Genomic DNA, 25,209 nt, shown 5'->3' with positions numbered 1-25,209 from the left:
TACAATTTGACAGCAATGTGGCATCTATATGTTTGTTTCTATGCTCGCTGTTGACCTGTTTCATATTTATCCAATAGTCAAGCGATTTATTCAACTGAGGCGGAAATGCGCGTTACATCTAATATTGATTGGACAGATGGTTCAGCAATCAGACCAATCACAGGCCTCTATTTGTGGGCGTGAGTACATGTGGACCAATAGGGAGCCTTGCTTTTTTTGCTAAGGCCCGCCCCAAAGTAATCCATGTCCGTGAGGGAGAACTCTGACTGCTCTTGGACCATCGCGCTACCTGCAGGATCTGTGAAATCAGGTCGTCATAGGAGAAAAAGCATTTCACCATGGCGGCATTAGCATTAAGATCAGTGCTTAGAACCAAGGTGAGCCTTAATTCGGCTTTAAATCTGTTTAAATAAAACAAGCATTCATTTCATCGGTTGTTTACAAAGTTACAATGTCATGTGCTGCACCATGTGTGCATTGCAGATAAGGGTTAAGATAGATAGGAGAAACTTACCATGTTTGTTTCATTTTAAGTTGATAGTAAAATAAATATTCACCTAAAGTCAGATAGCAGGCGTGTTTAAAATGCACAGATTTACTTGTGTGGTAGTAGTATGCAAGTTCAAGCAATTTGCATTATCAGTGGCACTAATTATTTTCTTTCTGCTTTCATTTCCTCTGTGCCCTCCACTCAGCTTGCCTTTGTCCCCTTTTTCATTGTCATGCACTTTGAAGTTGTTTATTAATCTTGTGCTCCAGCAAGCTGCAGCTGGAAATAACTGGTTATATACACATTTCCATAAATTGGCAAACTAAACATGCCTTTATAAGTTTTTCATAAAACAATTGTAACTTGAATAAATTGGAGTTCCTGCTTAGATGTGATGTGAAGGCTGCAAGCTGAAAAATGTCAGCTGAATAATTATGAAAAATTCTAGGTTAATTTGAGAAAACGTCTAAAAAAAGCAAATGGTCAGAAACGTTGGAAAAGCATGACTATCGTATCTGGGGAAGAAGCAAAACCTTTGCCTGACAAATGTTAAAGAAGCTGAAGTCAACACAAAAACAGTTCTAAAAATATAAAAAATAATATCAGCTACTTAAAAAAAAAACAAAGGCAGAACTTTGTGCTACTCTACTGAAATATGTATATTCAAGACAAAAATTGATAAATAAGCAGCAGTGAATGGAAAGCCGTTGCTTGAACAGAGTAAATCATGTAAAAAGTGCAATTAGACTTGTGATCTGCTGAAGTAGCAGCTTAAAGTAGAAGAGAATATTGTCAGAAATCTGCAAAGTAACTTTACTTTCAACTGAAAATTGGTATAAAAACTGTCAGTGGAGCTTCTAATTAAGTAGACGAACTGCTGAAATTTGCTTTAGAAGATGAAGATCTAAAAAGAAGCAAAAGTGGAAAAGAAAAAATACTTCAACTGAATTGCTTTCAGTTAGTGAAGTTGAGAGAATCTAGTGAGTAAAATATTCTGTGGCAAAGCTCAGCATTATAAAATCTAAATGCTTTGTAACAGAAAGAGTGTTCGATGGAAAACCATTGTTCTTATTGAAAAACCTAGTAAACATCCAAAAACATCTTTTTGATGTTTTGATGCATATATTATTATTTATTATCCATGGTGTACAAGTAGAAGTTTGCAACCTTTTAACATTCATATAAAAAGAGGTACTGCTAGAGAAAAATCTCCAACTGAGCCAAAACATTATTTTCTAACAACCATTTTATGAAAATGTTGAAAGAGATAACAAAATTTTTATTCATTTGGGAATAGCCCAAAGCTTTAACCCTGTAACATTTGAATGATGTTTCTAGGTGGAAGTGTGTGAAAATACTTAGGGTTTCAACCATTACTTGGTTGTAGAAGCATTTGAAGCGGTCACCTATTTGTTTGAATAGGATTGTAAAGAGTTAGATGTTTAAAACAAACAAGCATAAAAGTTAGAATTCTGAAAATTCATAGCTGACATGTCCTGGGGTAGCAGAACTAATAAATAGCTTCAACTAACTAGCTGAACGGTTAGTTGAGATTACAGAAAGAGAGTCTCAGTATGACCTTACAGCCTTTACATTATTACTGGATATCAATTTTTAACAGGTCCATCCTCAAATTGGCCGTCTGTGCTATTCCTCCTCCTCAGTGGTGAGTGAAAATACATTTGTTTGTGAATCTAACTCATTTTGGTCCTATTGTGTTATGCATGGGTATGATTTATGTTATTTGTCTCCTTACAGTCTACTGTTAAACTCTTCATCGATGGGAAATTTGTAGAGTCCAAATCCTCAGAATGGCTTGATATTCACAATCCTGTAAGTGTTGTACCAAACCTGAAGAAGTTTATCAGTGTATTATTTGTAGAAATGCACTAATCAAACTTCTATCGGACAGAATTATTTCTGGTTTTCCTTTTGTAACCTTTGATTTGAATCATTTTCTTTATTTTTATAGCACATAAAAAAAACATTAGCTGGAGAAAGCATATGTTCTTAACCCTTATTTTATTGTTAAATTGAAAAAAGTGTAAAGAAGGGGTTGTTATCGGCAGGCGGGTATATAAACGGAAAATGGGGGGAGTTCTCAGTTTCAGTAATGGTTTTCAGTATTTCACCTGAAGTTCACCAGTCACAGTTAATCAAGTGACTTCAATTATGTTTCAATTATGTTTTTAATCTCATTTTTGCCTGTTCTCTTGTTTTTTGCAGGCTACCAATGAAGTGATTTCCCGTGTTCCCAAAGCCACCCAGGAGGAGATGTTGGCTGCTGTAGACTCCTGCTCCAGAGCCTTTCACTCTTGGTCTGAGACCTCCATTTTGTCCCGGCAGCAGATCTTCCTGCGCTACCAGCAGCTTATCAAGGACAACATTGTGAGTAAAGAATGTTGCTCAGCCTGAGATGCCCTGAAACTGGCAACATCCTGCTGATCAGAGGTCTAAATGTTCTAAATGCGTTTGATGATGACCTTACCAGTGGAGGATAGTTCTTGAGCTGAACCTCTGGTTCTGTTTCAGAAAGAACTCGCCAAGTCCATCACATTGGAGCAGGGCAAAACCCTGGCAGACGCAGAAGGAGACGTGTTCAGAGGGTTGCGTAAGTTTCAGTGACATGCATTCAGATTCCCTGAACAAGGAGCAACATGAAGATAAATATGAACATTTTTATGCATGGTGTTGGAAAAATGAAAACAAGTTGTTTTAGTTCTTCCTTTGTAAAAACAACAGCCGAGGTCAGTTTGCTCTTGAACCTTAAACTAATAGTCTTAAGCTACAGCTTTTTTTGCATTATGTCTAAGCAGGCTGACTTCTACAAATTTCTGAAGGTCTTTTTGAAGTTTTTCTTTGCTTTTTAACTTATTCTGAATTAAAGGTGGGCAATCTGGACTGAAAGTTTTATCACAATATTTTGTGGAGTTATTGTGATTACAATAAAAGTGAAAATAAGAACTAGTTATTACTTTTTTAAAGTAATTGCATGACTGTGACTGTTGTAGCTTCACAAATACAAATACTGCCCACTGATAATGTTCTTCTTTAGAATACCAGTCACATAAAAAAAGAGTGATTTGTATCGCAAAACTTCACACAGCCACAGACTTTAATCATATTTTCAAATGTTCATTATATTGAAGATACTCTCATTGAACAAACAGTGGTGAAAATAGTTAAAATAACAATACAGACAATTTATTGTAATTTATCATTGATGAATCAATATCTTATTATGATAAGAAATTGTTCACAATAAATGATAAACGATACGATAAATGCCCACCACTATCTCAGTGATAGCCACTTAGTCAGTTAGTAAGGCCGATATGCAGCGTTTTGCAAAAAAACCCCAACAAAAACCAAAGAAAGCGTTCCACCGTTGTGTTACGTTTCAGCCACAGAAAAACTATCTTCCATTGTGTTGCTATTTCAGAGGTGGTGGAGCACGCCTGCAGCATCACGTCTCTGATGCTGGGAGAAACTCTGCCCTCCATCACCAAGGACATGGACACCTACACCTACCGTCTTCCCATCGGTGTGTGCGCCGGCATTACTCCCTTCAACTTCCCCGCCATGATCCCCCTGTGGATGTTCCCCATGGGGATGGTGTGCGGCAACACGTACCTGCTGAAGCCGTCGGAGCGCGTGCCGACCTGCGCCATGCTGCTGGCCAAAATGCTGCAGGACGCTGGTGCTCCGGACGGGACACTGAACGTCATACATGGGCAGCATGCTGGTGAGAGTTGGTTCAAGTTACCTGAAATATGACTGAATATGACTTATTTCAATGCTTTTAATTTTTAGTTCTTCATTCTTAGTGTCTAACCAAGACATTCAGAATGGAGAAATTATATTTTCACATTTGAAAATATTTGAGAAAAAACAGGATAAATCTGCAAGGAGGAAATATTTCTTTGTTTATTCATTCAAAATTTTTCTGCCTCAGCTGTGAATTTCATCTGTGACCACCCGGCCATCAAGGCCATCAGCTTCGTTGGCTCAAACCAAGCCGGGGAGTATATTTATGAAAGGGGATCTAAAAATGGCAAAAGGGTCCAATCCAACATGGTGAGTGCAATAAAGTTATTGCAATTGCTGCAAATCCCCAGAAGGTGGCAGTATTGCCCAACGGATTCTTTAATATGTTTTTGCCCTCTCTGTTCATATGAGTGACTTTCAAATGCACCTATGCGTGTGGAAAGTCGATTACAGCTGTGTGTCACCGGGGAAAAGGGATATTTTTATATGTCCTCCTCATTCCACACACGAACCAAAATGTGCAGCATGTCAACTATAAAGTTTAACTCGTAGTTTGTTTAGAACAATAACCTTATTTGTTATAAACAAACAGGAGATCAAAGAGCTGAAGGTTAACCACTTTTTGTGCAATGCAGGGCGCCAAGAACCATGGTGTGGTGATGCCCGATGCCAACAAGGAGAACACTCTGAACCAGCTTGTGGGAGCGGCGTTCGGGGCAGCGGGCCAGCGCTGTATGGCCCTGTCCACGGCCATCCTGGTGGGCGAGGCTCGGTGCTGGCTGCCGGAGCTGGTGGAGCGTGCCAAGGCTTTGCGCGTGAACGCAGGTACCACACCCGCAAGTCACCCCCGCCTTTCAAGAAGCCCTCTCTCACACGGGGCCCTTTGGTTTAGCTGAGCCGGGGCCACCCACGCCGCCTAACCTCACCTCTCGGCTGATGCTCTGTTGTAATTTCCCTTTGGAGTCTGCTGGGAGCGCAGGGCTTGTCGAGGCAGCCATGCTGCAAATTTGTGGCCAGATCTGCGGACCAGATCTAAATGGCGGTTTTTGACGGTCAGATCTTCTCAGAAGAAAAGTTGATGTGAGGTGAAACGAAGATCGGCTATGACTGCTTAAAGTGATGTGGAGTCACAGTAAATTTGGAACAGGAAAGCCACAAGCATCCGGGGTCCTCCTCGGTGGAGGACGAGTGTGAATGTGAGTGGAGCTAGTGTGCTGTGATGTGTAACGCTACGCCTGCTTGTGTTTGGGCCCCGACTAGGGGACCAGGCTGGTGCGGACGTGGGGCCCCTGATCTCCCCGCAGGCCAGAGACAGAGTCTGCAGTCTCATCCAGAGCGGCGTGGATGAAGGTGCTCAACTTCTCCTCGATGGCCGAAACGTCAAGGTCAAAGGTTATGAGAATGGCAACTTTGTCGGACCCACCATCATCAGCAACGTCACAGTATGTGGGGATATTTTTACTGCCTCGCACAAAGTTTTCAAACCAACTGATATTTTCTCTCATAAGAACCATAAACTTCAATGTATTTAAGTTGGATTTTATTTGATTTATTCACCAACAAAATAGATCAGTCTCAGTTAAAACAGGTGATGTGGAGTCGCAATAAATTTAGTAGCTGTGAACATCAGTATTTAAGTTTTGCAACTGATTCTCAATGGGATTTATGCCAGGACTTTTACTGGGACTTTCTAACACATGAATCCTAAAAAGCCATTTCTCCCTTCAGTCCTCCAACATAAAAACTTGTCTAGAGCCACAAAACCTTCCTGCCGCTGTCAGAAACAATAACTCACAGATTTTTATAAATATTTAAACCAAAAGGTTAAACTAAATAACTTCACATTTAGTTCTGTTTTGGGCTTTTAAAATAAAGGAAAACAATCCCTAAAATATGTATGAAGACGCTTTCTAGTTATTAAAACAACAAAGTGTGTCACAAGAGGCAACAATGCATAAACAACTATAGAAAGCGGTTTTATAAAAACAAGTTTTAGTGGTGGGACTAAAACTTGTTTTAGTTAGTTAGTTTTTTCATCTTTGAAGAAGAAAAAACTAACAAAACACCAAAAATTGTAATTTTTAGTACTTTTATATATCTACAAACTGCTCAGTTTTATACGATTTAAAGCAAGAGATGGAAACTTCTCAGGGGGGTTGGTTGTGTTAATTTTAATTTAAGCGTATCAGAGTAAAGGGGGCTGAACACATACTTGCCAAAACTTTTAGACTATTAATTTTGGTTAAGCAGAAAGAGAAAGAAAATGTATTTGAAAATCCCACTCAAATAAACTGAATGAGGTTTTATTGAGAAAATGTTGAACGTTTCGTTTTTTGTCTGATTTTTAAAACTTTTTTGAAATATTTCTTCTCAGCCCGGGATGAAGTGCTACAAGGAGGAGATCTTCGGACCCGTCCTGATTGTCCTCGAGGCAGACAGTCTCGACGATGCCATCCACCTGGTCAACAACAACCCCTACGGCAACGGCACCGCCATCTTCACCACAAATGGTGCTGCGGCGCGCAAATACAGTCATGAGGTGGACGTGGGCCAGGTGGGTGGCTGTGTCCTCCAAATGCGCCCCTCCGTCCCGGGAGAAAGGAGGCATTCACATCCCTCTGTCATGTCTGAGCTGCATCTCCAGCAGCGGGGAGCACATCACGATTCTGTTTGAAAATCTTCACATATTTAAAAAAGGGAAAGAAAAAAAATATTCCATGTCACGTATCTTCTTGTTTGCTCCTCACCTAAAATACACACCTTGGGTAACCCTGTTTTCTCCACTTCCCCGCCATCCCTAACCCCGCTCCAAATAGATAAGGCAAACATGTGTGTGTTACAGGAAAACAGAAGGGTATAGAAATGTATTTCCAGGTAGCATCTGGAGCAGGGAATTCTCAAATTAAAACTCAAAAGGGATTCCAGGGTTTGTGTTGAGCAGACTACGGCCAGCCTTCACCCTGTTTGTTTGCCTGTGGAGCCTGGTTGTGCCCTGTGTTTGCTGTTCACATGTCGGGGAATGTTGTGCAGGCCATGTGCTGCACTACTTTCCAAAACCTCTGTGCAACAAACATCTACTTTTCGTTTTTCTTTTTTTCCTTTTCCACTCGGCGCACCTTCGCCAAAAGGCCCTAGTGTGTCAAAACGTCTTCCCGCTCTTTCAAACATCTTAAACCAACCATGGCTCTGCAGTTTTCAAAACAGAATGTTTTATTTAGCTTTTCATCCCTCTAATAAGGGCATGCTGTGCTTTAAAAGCAGCAGATGCAAGCCGCAGGTTCGGCTTTGTTTATTGCGACCATGTAGGCTTGTTTTTTCAACAAGCACGGACGCACCGCATCTTTTTGTTAGCTGCATCTTGATCATCCCAGCAATTTGGGTTCCTGGAATTGTTTTACAAAACTTACACTTATGGAAATGAAAGGGACGATGCTTGTTTGTGTGCAGGTTGGAGTCAATGTGCCCATCCCTGTGCCGCTGCCAATGTTCTCCTTCACTGGATCAAGAGGATCCTTCAGAGGGGACACAAACTTCTATGGGAAGCAGGTAAGACCTGTTTTGCATATTTTTGTACTTCTGTTTCTACTGCTTCTGAAAACAGCCCAATCACTTGAAACAACCACTCTGCCAGTTTTTGGCAATAAGTTAATGTTTTTGGTGTCTGGAAAATGAGCCGTTTCAAAAACCTCCAGAATCAGCACTGCCCCATCACTTAGCAATCATAGCGAAGCTCACCCTGTTTACAGCAACCCCAGCAGAGCTCTGGCGCATTTGGCCAGATGGTTTTATTGCTGTATGTGTTGTAGAATGGCTGCTGAAAAAGTGTTTTGCTGTTGAGTTACTATCCAGAAACCACTTGCTGGATTCTTGTTGGTTGTGCATGAGGCTCCACTTCTGCTTTTAAAAGAAGCATGGTTGTATAATTACATATCTGTTTGTGCCCATTTTCACATGTGAGTGTAAATGTTAAGTTGGGGGGCGTGGTCAGCAGCAGCTTCTTTGGATTTAAAGAGACAAGAGGCCCTAAAACGGTTTGTTATGAAAAGGAGCTCAATATATTGAAGAAATGAGCAGACTAAAAGCTCATTATATAAAAATTATTTTGTGCAAAACATGTTTTATATAGTCCATAGACTTATCCTAACCTGTTCAAGGAAGCATATCATCTATTACGACCTTTTATCACTTTACAACCACAAACGTCAATGTATTTAATTGGGATTTAATAGGATGTGCACATTTATATTCATCTCCCTTTACTCTAACCTCAATGTTCAACATCTAAGAACACAAGTGTGCAGTAAGTTCATGTTTACATATAGACTGACAAGCTGGTAACCGTGGAGGAGCTGCAGAGATTCACATCTCAGAGAACGGGAACTTTCAACAGGACAGTGCCCTTCACAAATCTAGTCTTTATGGAAGAATGGCTTGATTATTAAAATAAAGTGATAAGAAGTCCAGATTAAAGTCACGTAGAGGACACAGCAAATTTGTGGAAGATGTTCTGATTAGATGAGAATAAAAACGTTTTAGCCTATACAAACAGTATGCACTGTGAAGCATGGCAGTGGCATCATCATGCTGTGGAAATGTTTTTCTTCAGCGAGGAAGTTTGTAAAAAATTATTGGAAGACAAATGCAGGTAAATATTGGTCCACTGTCCAGCAGGAAAATGATGCAAAACATACAGCTAAGCTTGTCTCAATAAGAATTGAATCAATTAATTGCATGATAAATTTAAACAAGCTTAATGATTTCCATTTGCTTTGTTTTTGTTTGTTTCTCTTGTCTTTCTTTCTACCAAAGACAGGATGATAAAAGTTTTCAGTTTAGTGCATTGGTCTCAACTTACCATTTTTTGAATGTGTGTGTGTTTTTGTTTTTTTTTTGCTTTTTACAGACACCTCAGTACTAATTTTATTTATTTATTTTGGGATACTTAAAATGTCTTCCACTTCCCATGATAAATGTTGTATAGAAATTAAAATTTATTGGTTTGTGAGAGGGTGTACTTGGATTATTATGGCATTACTTGAAAATGGTCTGAAACCTGAACCAAAAGGACCTGCAGCTGCAATTGCAGCAAAAGATGCTTCCACAAAGGTTTGACTCAGTTAGGTCGAATATAAATGCACAGTTTTCAAACTTGTATCTGTAAAAAGTCTTAAACTATGCATCCTTTTCCTTTAAGTTATGTGCTGCTTTTGAGTTGGTCTGTCCCATTGAAGTACGCTGAAGTTTGTGGATGATAAGTCTGATCAGTATTTCATTATTGTATTTTTATCTCTTTAGGGCATCCAGTTCTACACGCAGATCAAAACCATAACCTCACAATGGAAAGCTGAAGACGCTACTTTAAAAAGTCCTGCCGTTACCATGCCAACAATGGGACGCTGAATGCCTCATCCTGCAAGTGCTTCTGATGTAACTTCAAGTTTTCTTCCAGAAAGAAAACAAACTACAGTATATGTTCATAGATAGATGAATGATGTGAAATAACACCCATTTTAAAGACTTTGTAAGTAAACAGTGTGCTTAGATGCTGAATGAATGTCTGCAGAGCGGTGCAGAAGAGGAAACACTAATAAATCTTGTTGGGTCCTAAAAGATTGTGTGTTTTCATGGAGGCAACCAGTGTTTGTTTTTGTTTTATGCATAAAATACACAATTAAAACCACATGCATTGTAAAAACGGCTGAAAGGAACACAAACCAACATTTTTTACTGTGCTGTACTCCTGACTGACACTCCTCGGGAAGCACACAAAGCGAAGGCGCACAGATACGAGATGAGAGCTGCAAAGGCTGCACCGAGGTCATGTGGTGTGGTGCGTATCCGACAGTCTGTTTGGGGTTGAGGGCAGAATGGACTCCGGCGCCTGGGGGCCGATGAGCGCCCCGACAGTTCTCTCTAATTCTGGAGGACAGTCATCATTATGCATCGCTAAAATGCAAACCGTCTTGATAAATCACATGTAGGAACTGACGTTCTCGCAGCCGCTGCTTTTTCTGCTAAACATGCAATGTGGGACCGATAAATCTGTGCAGGCTTCCTAAATTGTAAGGATGAGGTAAAACTTTTTTTATTTCTGTGCCATTTTTTTTTATGTGTGAGCTCAGCCGTGTTGGTGTCAAAGAGTCTCTTTCCGTTCCTCACTGGAAGCACAGAGATCCTGATGCTTGCACACTTTCCTATCAGGGGAAAATGCAAGAGGTTGCAGTTAAATAGAGAACACAGAAATGAAAGGCCATGTTTTAACACATTGGTTTTTGTTTTCTTTACCCCTAATGTGGTTATTCTGGGTCAACTAGATTTGGATCCTGCTTACTGATTGTCTTATTTTACCAAAAGGTCAGACTGGATGCCAGACCACTGCTGACATGAATATACTTCCCGTCTTTCCCGCTTTATCCCATACGTTCAGATCCCCTGCACAATCCTCTGGAAATCATGTTACCAGCTGCTCTCCAACCACAAGCGTTCAAAGGACAAAATAAACTGCTTGTGCACGTGAAGAGGAGACCAATGAGCTGGAAGAAAAATCGTTGTGACCAGATGTTTGTTTCCAAGCACACGACTCTGTGGCCAGGCCTATTTTTACTATTGTGCCCAGACTCTTTCTTCATTCTTTTTAAGCAGCTGGATGGAAAAGAAAATTGGTCGAAGCCTAACTTATGTTTTATGGTATCCTCTTCTGCCGAGAAAATGGCTGTTTAAGGCATTAAAGTGAGGGAGGAGTCAGCATTTTCAATTTGGGCTAACTGCATGGTGTCACTGCACTTTGTTCTTCGGAGTTAATTGATGCAGAAGTTTTTGGTTCATTTTAGAGGAAAACAAATGGATTTTAATGTAGGCAGTGAGCACAAATCCTAATAATAGTTTAGCTGTGTGAAACATAAGCCACTTATGGGGGATGTTTTATTACCTTTCCGTCTGTCCATTCATTTTAGCAAAGAGGAGGCTAAGCACTTTTTCCTTTTGCTCCCAAGTGAGATGAGACATGTTGACCTCACCGCTGGGAGGATGGGACCTTCAGACAAACAGAAGGCAAATCAGACCTGTGTTTCATTAAATCATGGGTCTTTAATTTTCTCACATTACAATCACAGCTTTTAATGTGTTTCACTAAAAGTTTATGAAGTGGAATGACACAAAATCTTACCAAGTATGTTTGTCTTGTGTCTAGTGCAAATATCTTTGTACACTTGAAAAATAAGATAAAACTAACTCACAAGTAACTTTTTAGTAAGATATAGGAACTTGCTTTAAATCTGTAATATTGATGGAAAAAGTACTTGTTTCACTGGCTGGTTATTTCACTTATAACATGGAGAAGATATTTTGTTAAAAGTGAAATAATCAACAATAATTCCTCAAGCAATATTAAGGAACGATCTACTTAAAATAAGATCTTATATCTTGTTGAAATGTTACTTGTAAGTTATTTTTGTCTCATTTCAAATGTACTAAGTCATTTGCACTAGAAACTAGACCAAAAAATACCTTGTGTGTGTGTTTTTGCAGTGTTTATTGTTGAGACATTTTGCAAATAAATATCTGAAAACTGATGAATGAATTTTTAATTACTCCCTTTTACACTGATATTCTTTTATGCTGCTCTTTGTGAGCCCGTTGCAAACAAAACCATTGTTGAAAGTGATCAATGATATGGACTTAAAATTTAAAACGTATCTTTTACCAACAGTAGTGCAGAACTTATTCGATCTTATGGAAGAAAAAGAAATACCTAAAAAGGCTAAATTTGACCTTTGGCTGTTTGCAAAAATGATCACATTGAGTTTATTGTTACTACAGGATGACAAATTCTAACCTTGATCAGTATTTTGAAAATAGTAAGTTGTCTGGTTTGAAACAACAATACATTTAGAGGTTACGTGTAGAAGGAAACTACAACTTCACATTTATACACTATTGCTTTCTGATCAATCAGTTCCAATAAAATACATTGAAATTGGTTTTAGAATACATGGGAAATATAATACTATAGAAATGACTGAAAGAAAAGAGAAAGTACCATTGTGCGGCTGCCTCCATGTCTGCATAGAGGTAGTTGGGACTTCTGTTGATGGAACGGATGGGTGGGAACTTTATCATCCCAGCTGTGGCCTCTCTAAACTTCTGCTGATAATCCTGAAGGGTTTCCTTTTTATTCTGAAGTTTGCTGGCAACGATCTCTTGCCTGACGTGATTCAGCGCTTCGTGGAAGAATTCCTCCACCTCCCTGCGTTTATCTACGATGGTCTTCGCCAACTGCTTGACGTGCTGCATCTCCTTCTCTCGCATGGCGAGGAGCTTCTGCAGTTTGTCCAGCTCTACCTGGCTGGCCTGGATGGTAACCAGGTTCCTCTTCTCCTTCTCTTCCTGCTGCTCAGATTTTCTGGAGATTTCTGCCAGGGCCAGCTCCAGAGAAGCAGCTTTGGCCATGACTTCAGAGAGCTTCTTTTCTTTCACTGCCATCTTTGCAGTGTCCTTCTTAACCGTCGCCTCGAGCATATCCTGGGTGAGAGAGCATAAAGCAGAGAAGGTCCAGTGCCAATTTGCAATACATGCACTCATCAGAACCATGATTGTTACATTAATTTTAGGCTTCTTCTAAGAACAGGGAGTAAAACGCATATTTTCTTTTATTTTCTTTTTGGATTTCACTCATGAAAACAGGCTCAAAATGACACATACACTCAATTTTATTCCTGTAATATCTGGTTAAATATCCCTTAGCAAGTTGTGCCTCATCTACAAGCTTTCTGCAGCTATGAATCTGCTTCTGGCATCATAGGTTAAATAAAGAAACTTTATGTCAGGATCTTTGTTTTTTCTGGATTTATAGTTTTGTTACTTTATCTGTGTTTATCCTTAGTTATTCTTTATTTTGATTAGATCAGGCTTGTTTCTGTTTTATATCAGTTCAATCAATCAATAGTATTTCAATTAGGTCTTTATTATTTATTTATTTATTTATTGTGTTTGGTTAATTTTTGTCTTTCTTTTCCCAGCTCCTTTGTGTTTACTCCTCCTTGCTTCCCTGTGACATTATGACCCTTTCTTCCCCAGTTTGCTTTTGGCTCTCCCCTCAAAGATGCCTCCTGTTTGTAATTAGTTCTGGTGATCATTCCAACATTTATCCACTTCTCCTTCATTCACTCCTTGCTGGTTTCCACATTAACTTAATGTACCCTGTTTCCATTGTTCCTGCTCTTGCTGTCGTTTTTAAGTTCATGTTTTATCATTCCTTCATTAATGATTCACTTTTCCCCACAATCCACTGTTAGGTTGATAGTGAAAAAGAAAGAAAAACACATTATTCACTCCAGTTCATTTATGCTTGTTGTGCATTTCGGATTCACCATCACCACCACACATCATGACAGCTTTATCATTCCAACACCGTGTGTGTTTAGGATCATGGACCTTTGCAACGTCCAGGCGTGTTCAGGTTTTAACCATATCGTCCCTGATTTGTGGTGAAGACAATGAATTTGGAGGAGATAGAGAACCTCAGCATGATCCTGCCTCTACCATGGTTGACAACTGGTGCAGTGTTCTTAGATAGAAAAATAGCTCAAGCTTCGTCTCCTCTGACTGTAAAACTTTTCTCTAGAAGAGATTTGGTTTATCTTCAATTATGCAAGAAGCAGGTTCTTCTTTTTTCTTTGGCGAATCTCAGACCATGTTGATGTGGCGAGGCACACTGGTGGACCACCAACCTTTGTCTTCAAGGCACACTGCTGTGTATGTTTTAGATGTTTCCCTGCTTCCAGCACACATGATTTCAATTGACGGCTGATTTATAGGCGCTTGTTGAATTGCGGTCATCTAAATGGGGCATCTTAACATCTGAAGCACATTTCTGCTGTTTTTTTTAGCCAATATCCTATTGATTGGATAAGGGTTGCATAGATATGCAATTGGTTGCACTGTTGCCATGCAGCAACCATGCAGAAAGGTCTGTCAGCATGTGTGGGTTCTCTCAGGATACTCTACCTTCCTCCCACAGTCCAAAAACATGACTGTGAGGTCAATTGATCTCTCTGAATTGAGTGTGTGTGTCCAGGGTGTACCCTGCCTCTCGCCCAGTGGAGAGAACCAATGATCCAGCCTCCCTGTGATCTTGCAAGGGCAAGCAGTTAGACAAGGAATGGATGAGACATTTTGGGTCAGATTGATGAAACTTTGAGACAGTTTCTTGTTTCAGCATGAAAATGATGTCAATCACATCAAAACAGGTTTAGGAATGGAGGAAGCCATCTTCAAGTTGGTGTGATATGTAAAATTGACGTTCTTGAGCTTTATTACAAGCTATAATGTTATTCCCTCGTTGAAAACACATCTGACATCACGTGTTAGTTTTACTCTTTCATGCATATTTGAGAAATCCTTGGATCTCCCATGGCAACCATTCAGCTGTTCAAAAAACGTACTCTCACCAAGCGTCGCCTTTTCCACCAAGCTCCTCCCCGGAGCTGCAGTCTCCAAGCCGAGTCATATTTTATATATATAGCATTTTTATGACAACTAAAGGTAAAACAGTTACTTGATTGTGCTATACAATGGGACTATTTGCCTGGAAAATACATAATACTTTTAAGTTAAGCTTCTTCTTCTTCTAAGCTACCTATGCTGTAGCTTGTGAGTGGCCAAAGCATCAGGGAAACGGATCTACTCCTCGTGATTTGCTGTCATCATTAGAGGTAAAATTAATGTGCCCAATACTTATTCATCCAAACGAATAGGTGCCAGAAAGCTCCAAAGGATAATTCAATTAGAACCCAAACACCAGTGGAAACTCGCCGCAACCACTGACCACTGAGAGCCTGGAGAGCAGTCAGGAGGTCGGTGGGAGTTGGACCACAAGCAAAATACACAGGCTCAGCACAAATAAACAACATAAGGGGGAAAAAACCCCACCTGAAATATATTCTGGACAGATCCAACAAACACCTTCATAACTGAAAATTACTTTCAGGGCATAAATGATCTCTTTCCAAGGACCGCTACTTAAAAGTCACATTGGTGTTTGCTGTCTTTTGGGTGAAACATACTTTCTCCAGCATGACTGAGAGCTTTTCCTTCGCCAGTGAATGTGTCAGTTTCTTCAGGCCCTCTGCTTCTTGAATGGTAGTTTTCAGTGTTTCATTCAACCGATCTCGCTCCTTGAAAGCAGAAGTTAACGCACTTTCCATCTTCCTAAAGGAAAGGAAAAAATCAAGCAAAAAAGACTACTGAGAAATTTGTTTCCAGCTATAAAGATGCAGACACTACATTTCCTCACACTTTCCAGAGAAGACAAAAGAGGAAGCGAGGTGGCAGTGAAAGAAGGGAAGACACAAGGAGGGGAGGACATAAAAAAGGATAGTAGGGAAGGAGGACAGAGGAGGCCACATTGTAGGACAGGAGGAAGGTAGAAAACCTTCCAGGGAAGGAAAGGAAGGAAGGACACAAAAAGGGTAAAACAGGAAAGGGGGAGCTAGCAAGTGACAAAAGGAAGAATGCAAGGGAGGAGAGTAGGAGACAGAAATGAAAAGGATGTGATGAGAAGTGAAGGGAGAAGGACACAAAGAAGGAAAGAAGGTAGGAAGGATAGATGAGGTCACAGGAGGTAGAACACAAGACAAAAAAAGAGAAGAGAAGACAGCACAGGAAGGTAGGACACAAAGTAGGAAACAAAGGAAGGGACGGAGGAAAGAAGAACACAAGAAAGGAAGGAGGACAAGGAAACACAAGGGAAAAAAACAAGGCCACAAGAAAGGAAAAACAGGACAGTAGGACACAAGGAAGACAGTAGGGCAGATTTAAGCAAGTGGGGAAGAATGAAGGAAGGGGAGGGAGAACACAAGATAGAAGAGAGGAGACAAGGAAGGATAGAACGAAAGACAGACAAAAAAGAAAGGACAAAAGAAAGAAGCCATGACAGAAATAACTATATGAGGAAGGGAGCTGGGGATGATATAATGAAGACAAGGACACTAAAAGGAAAAGGACACAATCTTTAAGCCATGTTTCCATTTTCTATAGTTTTATATTTATCCAGACCAGGAAAATACATAAATCTAATTCCATACTTTTCCAAATGCTTCCAGGCTGCATAAAAACCCTGTGAATCAGTCCTGTTGTCCCGTTGTTTTACTTTCTGATTTTATCTCAGCATGTTACACATAGAGTTGGTTTGGCCAAATCAAACAGAAATGTTAACTTTAGGGTCACAGATTTCTGTTCTTGGTTAGAAGAAGTCCTTCTCTGAAAACCGGATGGGAAAGAGTTGGTTTGTTTAACTTCGAGGTTCAAAATTAAATCAATTATGGACAGTCAGACCACGGCGGCAGGGCCACACCAGGCTTAACGTTGATGTTTCATGAGCTGTGAAAACATCACCGCCAGAGTAGGACACACAACCTATAGCCTCAAAAGTAAACTATGGTCATCCACACATGCTCTGCTTCCTGCAGGCGTTTCTGGGATGGAGGAAGATGTGATAGTTGACTCAGGAAGTATACACTGTCATGAACATGACAAATCCAAAAAATAACATTAATTCTGGTCACATATTTACACAGAAATTATTTTTTCTTCACGTTCTGCTTGGTAGAGCATTTTAAAGGATTTAAATTCAGCATCACAGCCGTGAAAACACACTCACACAATAGCTTCATGGTGGTCCAGCTTCGTCTTTGCTATCTCTTGATTGCACATGAGCCTCATCTCTGCCTTTAGGCTTGCCTGCAGGAAAAAATTGCATAACTTCACGTAACTTGGGATATTTGAGGTTTGCCACTGTCTGTTCTCATCCAACAAGTATAGATGTCGCCTTGCAAAATGTCTTGGAGAAGTGTTAATTTCCCTTGAATGTCTTTGCATTTTGTCACGTTACAACCAGCAAAACAGCCATATGATAAATGGTTTTCAGGTTTTTTTTTCTATAAAATCTGAAATGAGTGGTGTAGCTTTGCATGTCTCCCCCTTCCCCTCTACTTTGTAGAGTCAGTTTTGATATAAGTTTTTACCAGCTTTGAACATCATAATAACTTTTTGTCAGATTGGATGAAGTGGCTTCAAATGATTGGCTTTAGGTCTGATCTTTGACTGGGCCGTTCTGACAGATTAACAATAATTTTTTTCCCTCAGTCCAACTGAATAAAACTTTAGAGCCGCATATGTGACATGATGTTTTCTTAAAAAGAAAATGTATCATTTTAATGGAAAATTGGTTGTAATGTTTAAAGAACTGAAGATTTATTTTTAAAGGAAATCATAAAACTCAAAAAGAGGATGGATAGATTTTATTCTATGGGATGTCGATATTGCGAGGAAAATTATATCAATAAATCGTTTCCTTGTCATTCCCTCCTAATGACAAGAAAAATGGACCTACTGGTACATTTGGTGTCATTTTGTTGTGGTAATTCAATACATTCCATGAAAAAATAGCCAAAAATTGCATTTATTATTATATCAAAAATATTAATTTTCATTTTTAGCCAAAAATCTTATAAGCCATTGCAAAAGGTCCAAAGAATATTTTGACCCTCTGCCCCAATTTAAAGTATTTTTCGGTAATAACAGTCAAGTCTAACCATGTTCCTTGTCCCAACTGAAGAAAAGCATACCCTCAGCATGATGCAGCCACTGCCATGTTTAACGGTGAGGATGATGTTTTTAGGGAGATGCCACACATAGTATTTCCCAAATAGACACATTTTAGTCTTATTTGATCATAATACTTTCTTTCACATGTTTGCTGCGTCCCCTACATGGCTTGTTGTAAACTACATATTGAACTTCTCATGACTTTCTTCTTGCCACACTTCCATAAATACCAGATTTGTGGAAAAATTAATAGTTTTTCCCTCTTTGAGGCTCCTCCACACTAACCACTGATGTCTTGGCTGCTTTGCTGATTAATGACTTCTTTGACCGACCTGTGAGCTTAGAGGGACATCCAGGTCTCTGTAGAAGTGCAGTTATGCCAAACTCTTTCCATGTTCAAATGACAGATTGAATAATTCTCCATGACGTTTTCAAAGCATGCTTTTGCATGACCCATGTCTGCAGTGTTTCTCGCTCTTCATGATGCTGTTTGCTCAATTATGTTGTTAAAAAAATCTGTGAGGCCTTCACAGAACACCTGGATTTAACTGCTGTCAGGTGTATGCTATTTTTTTAACTGTAGGCACTTTTGGCATTAGATTTTATTTAGAGGTATCACGATGAAGCAGGTTAGATATATATACATATATCCACTAGTTTGTATTAAGATGCTACAAAAAATCTCAATAAAATACTCAGATGTTTGTGGTTGTAAAAGTTCAATACTTGCAAACGTTTGAAAGGCACTGTATATTCAGTACAATATTATAATAAAATACAGTTCTTTATAGTGTTTAAACCTGATCCCTTTGGAAGCTGTCCTCAGTTTTCCTTAGCGTTTCCTCATGCTCTTTCTGTGTAAAATCCATCCTTTTTCTCATCTACAAGCAGAGACAAAAATGTCGGTTTCATCACGATGACTTCCAAATTGAAAATATTTAATCCTGTTTTCCACCTCCTCACATCACTGAGTTCCTCCTCCAGCCTGGCTTCATTTTCCTCCATCTTCCTCATTTCATCCTGGAGCGCTTTGAAGTCTTCAGCCTTTTCAGACATGACAAAACAGAACAAAAGCCGTTACATATAATGAATTACTGCCATCAAGTTTGATACAGTGTTAAATGATGCAAATTGGAGACAGTAAAGAGAATTCACAACCCAACTTTCTCGCATTCATCTTAAATCTCTTAAGATGCTACTGTGGAGAAGTCAGTCTGAGAAAAAATGTGACAAAGTGACCAAAATCATGAGGGACTGAAAACACGCGCGCCCACAAACATGGACATGACGACTAAATGAGAGGTTATCAACCATCTGATTACAGCTTGGAGCCTAATCGTTATTCTTCAGATAACTCTCTAAACGTTCCTCTACATCAGCGCTGCAGTATTTACACAAGCTGGTCTGCATCTTCTAATTTTCCCCCTATGTAACCCATCCTATGGTAAGGTTTCCAAAAATATTCACCGCTTTAAAGTTAAGTGATCAACATTTCCCTAATTATTCGCCCAACCAAACCGCTTCGCATGTTCGTCGCTTTCACATACAACCATTTTATCGCCTTGCAGAGTTTGAGGCGCCATCAAAGTCTCATCTTTAGGAGTCAACTGCAACTCTTATAAAAAGGGGACATATGTGACAGACTCATACATTTTAAGTTGGTCCAGACCATGCGTCCTTTTTCATCCTCTGAAGTTCGGTTTTACTATCACGAAGTAAGAATTGGAAGATGGAAAACAGCTGCCATCCAAAGAATATTTTTTCTGTCACTTGACTTTGTCATGTGAGCTTAAAAGCTTGGGCTTTTATGGTGGGAAACAGAGGTCAGAGAGGGTATGAGTCTAAATAAGTTCCTTTGGTGTGCGTTATGTAACCTACAGAGGAAAATCTAGACTGAGGATCCTGTGTGACAATGGAAGTCTGCTTAACACATCAAGACCAGCAGCGTGTCTGTATTTTCCCGACCAAGCACTTTTAAATTATGCTTTTTCACTGTGGCTAGTGGAGTAGATTAAAATAACATTAGACTATCACTTGGAATGCAAGGCTTTGTGTCTTTATTTTATTTTATTGTGCCTTTGTTTGGTTGTTGTTTTTTTAACATGGCGAATGTCAACATAATTACACACAACATCAGCTGTTAGCAGACAGCGCAGCACATTTTTGACATGCTACAGGTTTAAGATGTGCACAGTAAATCCGACCAACGGCAGCTCCTGGAATGGAAACCACTTTTAACATGCAGTGTTTGGAGATATGTGTGTTTTTTTTAGATAAACATCAATCATGATTGATTACAATAGAAAATAAAACTGGGAAAAATTTGAATGATATTGCGACACACCTTCCAACAAAAATAAGAAAAGATGCGACCAATCTAAGTTGGCCTCCACCGTAATTTTGGTATCCATATTTTTTAAAGCTGAAAATAATATTAAAAATAATAAATAATAATAAAACACAATATATTTCTCAAATACTAAGTATAGGAATGCTATGCATGCTTTTCCAAACCCTCCCTTTACCTAATAATATGTAGCAACAGCATGGTGAAAGAATAACATTAATCCAGATGTTGGCTTAACCATGTACCAGAACTCAAAGACCTTTCTGTGCTTTTCTACTCTTGTTTATTCCAAAATGATTTTAAAATAGTGCTTCTGCACAGTAATTAACCAGAAGCAACATTAGTGGACTGAGCACACAACCCTGGGGGACATCAGTGATCAGTCCAGTGTTTTGGGAGACACTGTTCCCAATCCAGATTAACCAATGTATTCCAGTCAGAAAGTCCAGTAGTACACATGAGGACAACATGTCCTTGGCCCCAGATTCAGTACACCACAGACCAGGGGCATGTCCTTTGAGAGCTCAAATCCTAGTATACAAATCATATTTTAGTACAATTTTAAATATTATTATTGTTAAAAATGATGAATGGCCTGTAGTTCAGAGAAAATCAAAACACTACATTCAGTCATTCACCCATTCACACTTATACTAGTTTGAATTTTACAAATTCATGCACTTAATTGGATAACATTTTATGCCTGTATATGTGTGTATATATATATATATATATATATATACATATATATATATATATATATATATATACAAAAATCAATGCTTTACACCAACCTGTTTGTTTCTCTCTAGAAGTGCAATGGCCTCTTGTTTTCTAAGTTTGTCTTCAAGCATCCTGATCTGTGAGATTAGAATTTCACTTCAGATTTACATTACAATCTGTTAATTTATATGCGTCTTATCGCCTCCTGACCTTCTCCTCCCTGGCCTCTACTTCTTTCTGCCAATACCCAGTCATGTCCACTGTGTTCTGCTCACAGCGGAACAGCTGATTGGTGAGCTGCTCGTTCATGCGGGCCATGTTATGGTGGGCGCCCCGGTAGTCGGACAGATCCTGCTCGGTAATCTTCAGTTTCAGTTCCCACAACGCAGCGTTGGCTCTGGCCGTCTCCAGGTCCGGCTCCTTCTCGGCTTTTGGCTCATGTTTGGAGCTTTTCTTTCCTTTGCTGTGACAGAATAAAACCCGCAATGGGGCTTATTATTTCCTATTTGCACGTAAATGCAGCAAATAACCGCACTTACCCGCGTTTCTCCCGCTTAGATTTGGAGGTTTTAGTTGTAGGCATGACTGATGGTACCTGGTACCTGCTGGTAGTGAACAATGGCTGCTGTAAGTTGACCTATTTGTTGGGCTGTGGCTATGGTGACTCTTAATAAATTATGCAGGGTGTCCTGGTAGTGTCTCAGTCCAGTAAATAAGAAACAAATCACTGGATATTAGCTCAAATTCACATGCACAATAATAAATCCATTATCATTTAAGTGTGTCAATACACAATTTGATACGTAATTAAATAATTCCAAGTGAAATCTAATAATTAATTTTGAATCCAATATAGGAGATACATAATATGTATTCTTTTATTATAACGTGATTCATATGCATGAGTAAAAAAAACAGGTAAAGTTTTGCTCATTAAAATACTCTCTAACACTTGATTGGCTAAGTTCAACAGACACCTTCTTGAAGCATGGATAATCCCACCTTTTTACTCCTAATTTAATTTAATTTTACTTATGTAATGCAGTTTCAAACAGGTGAAGTTCAATCTGGAGAGACTCAGACGGAAAAACAGCGATTAAAAAGGTTTATTGACATGCATGAATTTAAAGTTCTTTGGCGCTCGGGCCCCGGCTGAGGACATTGAGCTGTGAATTGCGATCAGCTCGGATGAGCATTCCCGATGAAGGTTAGGAATGTCATCCCCCGGGACCCGACACTGGTGGTGGAGGTCGGTGAAGGATGGGAGCCTGAAGAGTGGAGGTGGAGAAGGGGTGGAGGAGGGTTGAGCGCAGCTGGAAAGCGGAAGATGCCATGGATGGAGGTCCTTATCAACTGGGCCTTGGTCGGTGATTGGACGTGACGTGTCTTGGTCCAGCGTTGATAGGTCGGTGGTGATGAGCGGGACGCGCCGACTGGATGATGCAGGTGGGGCTAAAGAGTCTTCCAGTTTGAATTTGCGCCTAGGCTTCATTTCATACATTTAACTTTTGACTAAAGGCTATAAATATATGTCACATTTAATAAGTGAAATACATGATATAAATTACCCACAGATTGATGTTTTCAAGCTTTTGTTTTGGTTATATGAGAACGTTTTCTCATGACAGTTAAAGATAACACTACATTTAAGAACAGAATATTACATCAGACCAATCATAAAACATAGAAATTTAAGGTTCATGACAAGATTGTGTTAACATAATAGATATAATATAAGATGACTTCATAATAGTTTTGTCACACATATGGAAATGACGCAAATCCCCTCTATCTATACATTAGATTTGCTTTGAACATGAATGGAAAATTTATTTTGGATTTTTATTTATTTATGTGAACTGCTCTTTTTTTATGGTAGAATGATCATACAACAGACAACCACAATGTTTTAAAACCAAGAATTTGTTGCACAAATTAACATCTATCTTTGTCCACACAAGATAATAAATATACAAGCATTCATAAATATATACATACATCTTCATTAATATGGATAAAAGCTCAACCTATTACACCATGGGCCAAAATCAACAATTTCAAATCTAAAACACAAACTTATTCTCTTGTGATTGAATTTCTTTTTACCTGCTCAGCAATAAATTTGAAGGGTAATATTTTATAGCACGTAAAATGTTTGTCTCAATAAAAGATAAGTGGTCCGGTTTCTAACTTTTAGGGTCAAGTGTTTTGGATTTTGTTGGTCTAAAAATTGGATATGCAAACCCAGAGCCACATGTGGCTTTTTGGCTCTACCACAACAGAAGTGCCCAGATAGAAGAAAGCTTTTGAAAGCAATTTAATTGTTTTTTTTCATCCTGAAACCTTTATGTGGGGTACCTATGTATCTTTAATTTCCTTACTAGCAGAAATCAGGAGTCACTCTGCCAACATCATTCAATTTTTTTTTCTAAAATAAATATAATTGCAATTGTCTTAACTTTCAGGATAATATACACTTTTTTCATTCAGTAAATATAACATCTGGCTCTTTGAACTGAAAAGGTTGATGACCAGTCTAGAAGACATTTTTAGTATTTTGCAGCAACAAAAATGAGGAGTTTTTTCTCCCTGTATTTAGCCAAAGTTAATGAATGAGTGAGCCCATATATCTATTTTAGGAAAACCTTTTGTGGCCCTACTGACCGCATTATGAAACAGAAACATACTTTAAAAACAGACATGTTGTACCTGACATTTTCTATTTAAGCAGATGAAAATTTGACTTTAAAAATCAGCTTCAGCACCTGTTATTTGAGGATCAGATTCAGGCCGCGCAGAATTATTGAAAGGGCCACAAATGGCACACGGACTGCACTTTGGACATCCCTGTTTTTGAACATTTAGCAGCACTAATTGAAAGATTTTACTGAATGTAAATAATAATAATAATAATAATAATAATAGATTTAATTTATTATGGTTTTCATAGCTTGAGATCTAATTTTAGCCTGGGTAGCTTTCATTGTCTACGATTAAATACATAATAAATTAAAAGTTGTTAACCCAGTTTTTGGTAAAAAAAAAAAATGGAAGCAAACATTGCAGTTTTTGGTTATATGATCATTCATCAGATGAAGAGCAAAAAAAGATCAAAAGGAAAAGTTAAAAGCGGCTCCATTGTTGCTGTGGTTTCTAGCTCACAAAGCTATCGTGAGTGAAGTAGGTTTCTAGGTCATTGAGGAGCATATAGTGGCTCACCAAAAGAAGAAAAAAAAATCCCAAAATGAATAAAAAAAGAAACAAAACAGGTTCTTGATGTTCTTTTATAGAATGTTCTTTTTTTCCCCCAACAAAAACGTTTTTGCCAGTTGCTGGGATGCAGACAAATCTTTATAGCACAGATTTAGTACTGAAATAAAATATTTTCTATTTCTTCTATTAAATATTATGACATGTAAATGGCTGTAATGATACAAGCAATAATTTCACTTGTTGTTTCAGTGTTCCCACCATCAACAATAAGTGAGAAACATGTAATGTTTTGTGGCAAGTCCTTAACTTGTGCTAACTGCATAATGCCTGAATTTCAATCATGCCTACAAGGTTTTGTCATTGATTTTTTATTCTTTTGGTGAGTCTTGGACAACAGAATAATTATGATGTTGTTTTAAGGGTGTTTCTTTCTTGAATCTCTCTTGTTTTGCACCAAACATGATTCTGTGTTGTTGTGGCTATGACTGGGTCGACAACAACAGGTGCCTGTCTGTGTGGTTTTACATTCTTCTATTTTTTTAGGCATAAAAGTTGTTATAGAAATTATTAAACAGATAATAAAAATATTTGGTTTCTTACCTCATGCTTCTTAAATTTGCATCCATTTAGCTAATGACAAAAAGGAAATTGTTTTATGTTTTTTTGGAAGGTCATTTTGATGTTTTTTTTCATTAGCTGTAAACTAAGAAAAAAATCACAAGCCTGTCAATTTTCCCCTAAAATCTTGAATGGTCTTTGCTTCACAATCCTCTTAAGGGTATCCCTGTTGAGCACCTACCAGTCTTTTTTCCTTCCACTAAATTTTCCATTAATACACTTGGATACATTCAGCTTCTTTAGTCTTACTGCACCACCATCAATATCAATGACTGCCTTTTGGACAATGTCCATCCAGAGTCTTTCCCATAGGACATGGGACGTGTTTATAAAGCCTTCCTTCTTTCACTCTTTGAATCGAATTACTCAAATGAATTACCTGCACTCGAATGTATTGCAGTGTTTCTGCTTTAGAAGAATGAGTGAATAAATCAATAAACTAATC

The 25,209-nt window shown here is 38.8% G+C and overlaps 2 protein-coding genes across 2 annotated transcripts; one reads left to right on the top strand and one right to left on the bottom strand.

Annotated features, from left to right (window-relative positions):
* Positions 1 to 232: 232 nt before the first annotated feature.
* aldh6a1 (aldehyde dehydrogenase 6 family member A1) lies at positions 233 to 9,868 on the top strand. The gene is made up of 12 exons (XM_005797707.3): positions 233 to 377; positions 2,112 to 2,156; positions 2,249 to 2,323; positions 2,717 to 2,878; positions 3,023 to 3,101; positions 3,933 to 4,235; positions 4,446 to 4,567; positions 4,894 to 5,083; positions 5,519 to 5,700; positions 6,633 to 6,812; positions 7,706 to 7,804; positions 9,554 to 9,868. The coding sequence occupies exons 1-12, from the start codon at positions 339 to 341 to the stop codon at positions 9,656 to 9,658; spliced, it is 1,581 nt and encodes a 526-aa protein (XP_005797764.1). The 5' UTR covers positions 233 to 338; the 3' UTR covers positions 9,659 to 9,868.
* A 94-nt stretch (positions 9,869 to 9,962) lies between these two features.
* Positions 9,963 to 21,516, bottom strand: bbof1 (basal body orientation factor 1). Its single transcript, XM_023353204.1, has 10 exons — positions 21,473 to 21,516; positions 21,144 to 21,396; positions 21,005 to 21,070; positions 18,827 to 18,907; positions 18,664 to 18,744; positions 16,917 to 16,996; positions 15,322 to 15,466; positions 12,297 to 12,778; positions 11,187 to 11,291; positions 9,963 to 10,452 (listed from the first exon to the last, which is right to left on the bottom strand). The coding sequence occupies exons 1-10, from the start codon at positions 21,514 to 21,516 to the stop codon at positions 10,392 to 10,394; spliced, it is 1,398 nt and encodes a 465-aa protein (XP_023208972.1). The 3' UTR covers positions 9,963 to 10,391.
* Between the last annotated feature and the right edge of the window lie 3,693 nt (positions 21,517 to 25,209).

The sequence above is a fragment of the Xiphophorus maculatus genome, chromosome 19, assembly GCF_002775205.1.
Source record: "Xiphophorus maculatus strain JP 163 A chromosome 19, X_maculatus-5.0-male, whole genome shotgun sequence".
Classification (NCBI taxonomy): domain Eukaryota; kingdom Metazoa; phylum Chordata; class Actinopteri; order Cyprinodontiformes; family Poeciliidae; genus Xiphophorus; species Xiphophorus maculatus.
Note: the sequence above shows the minus strand (reverse complement) of the source record. Positions and strands in the feature narration are given on the sequence as shown.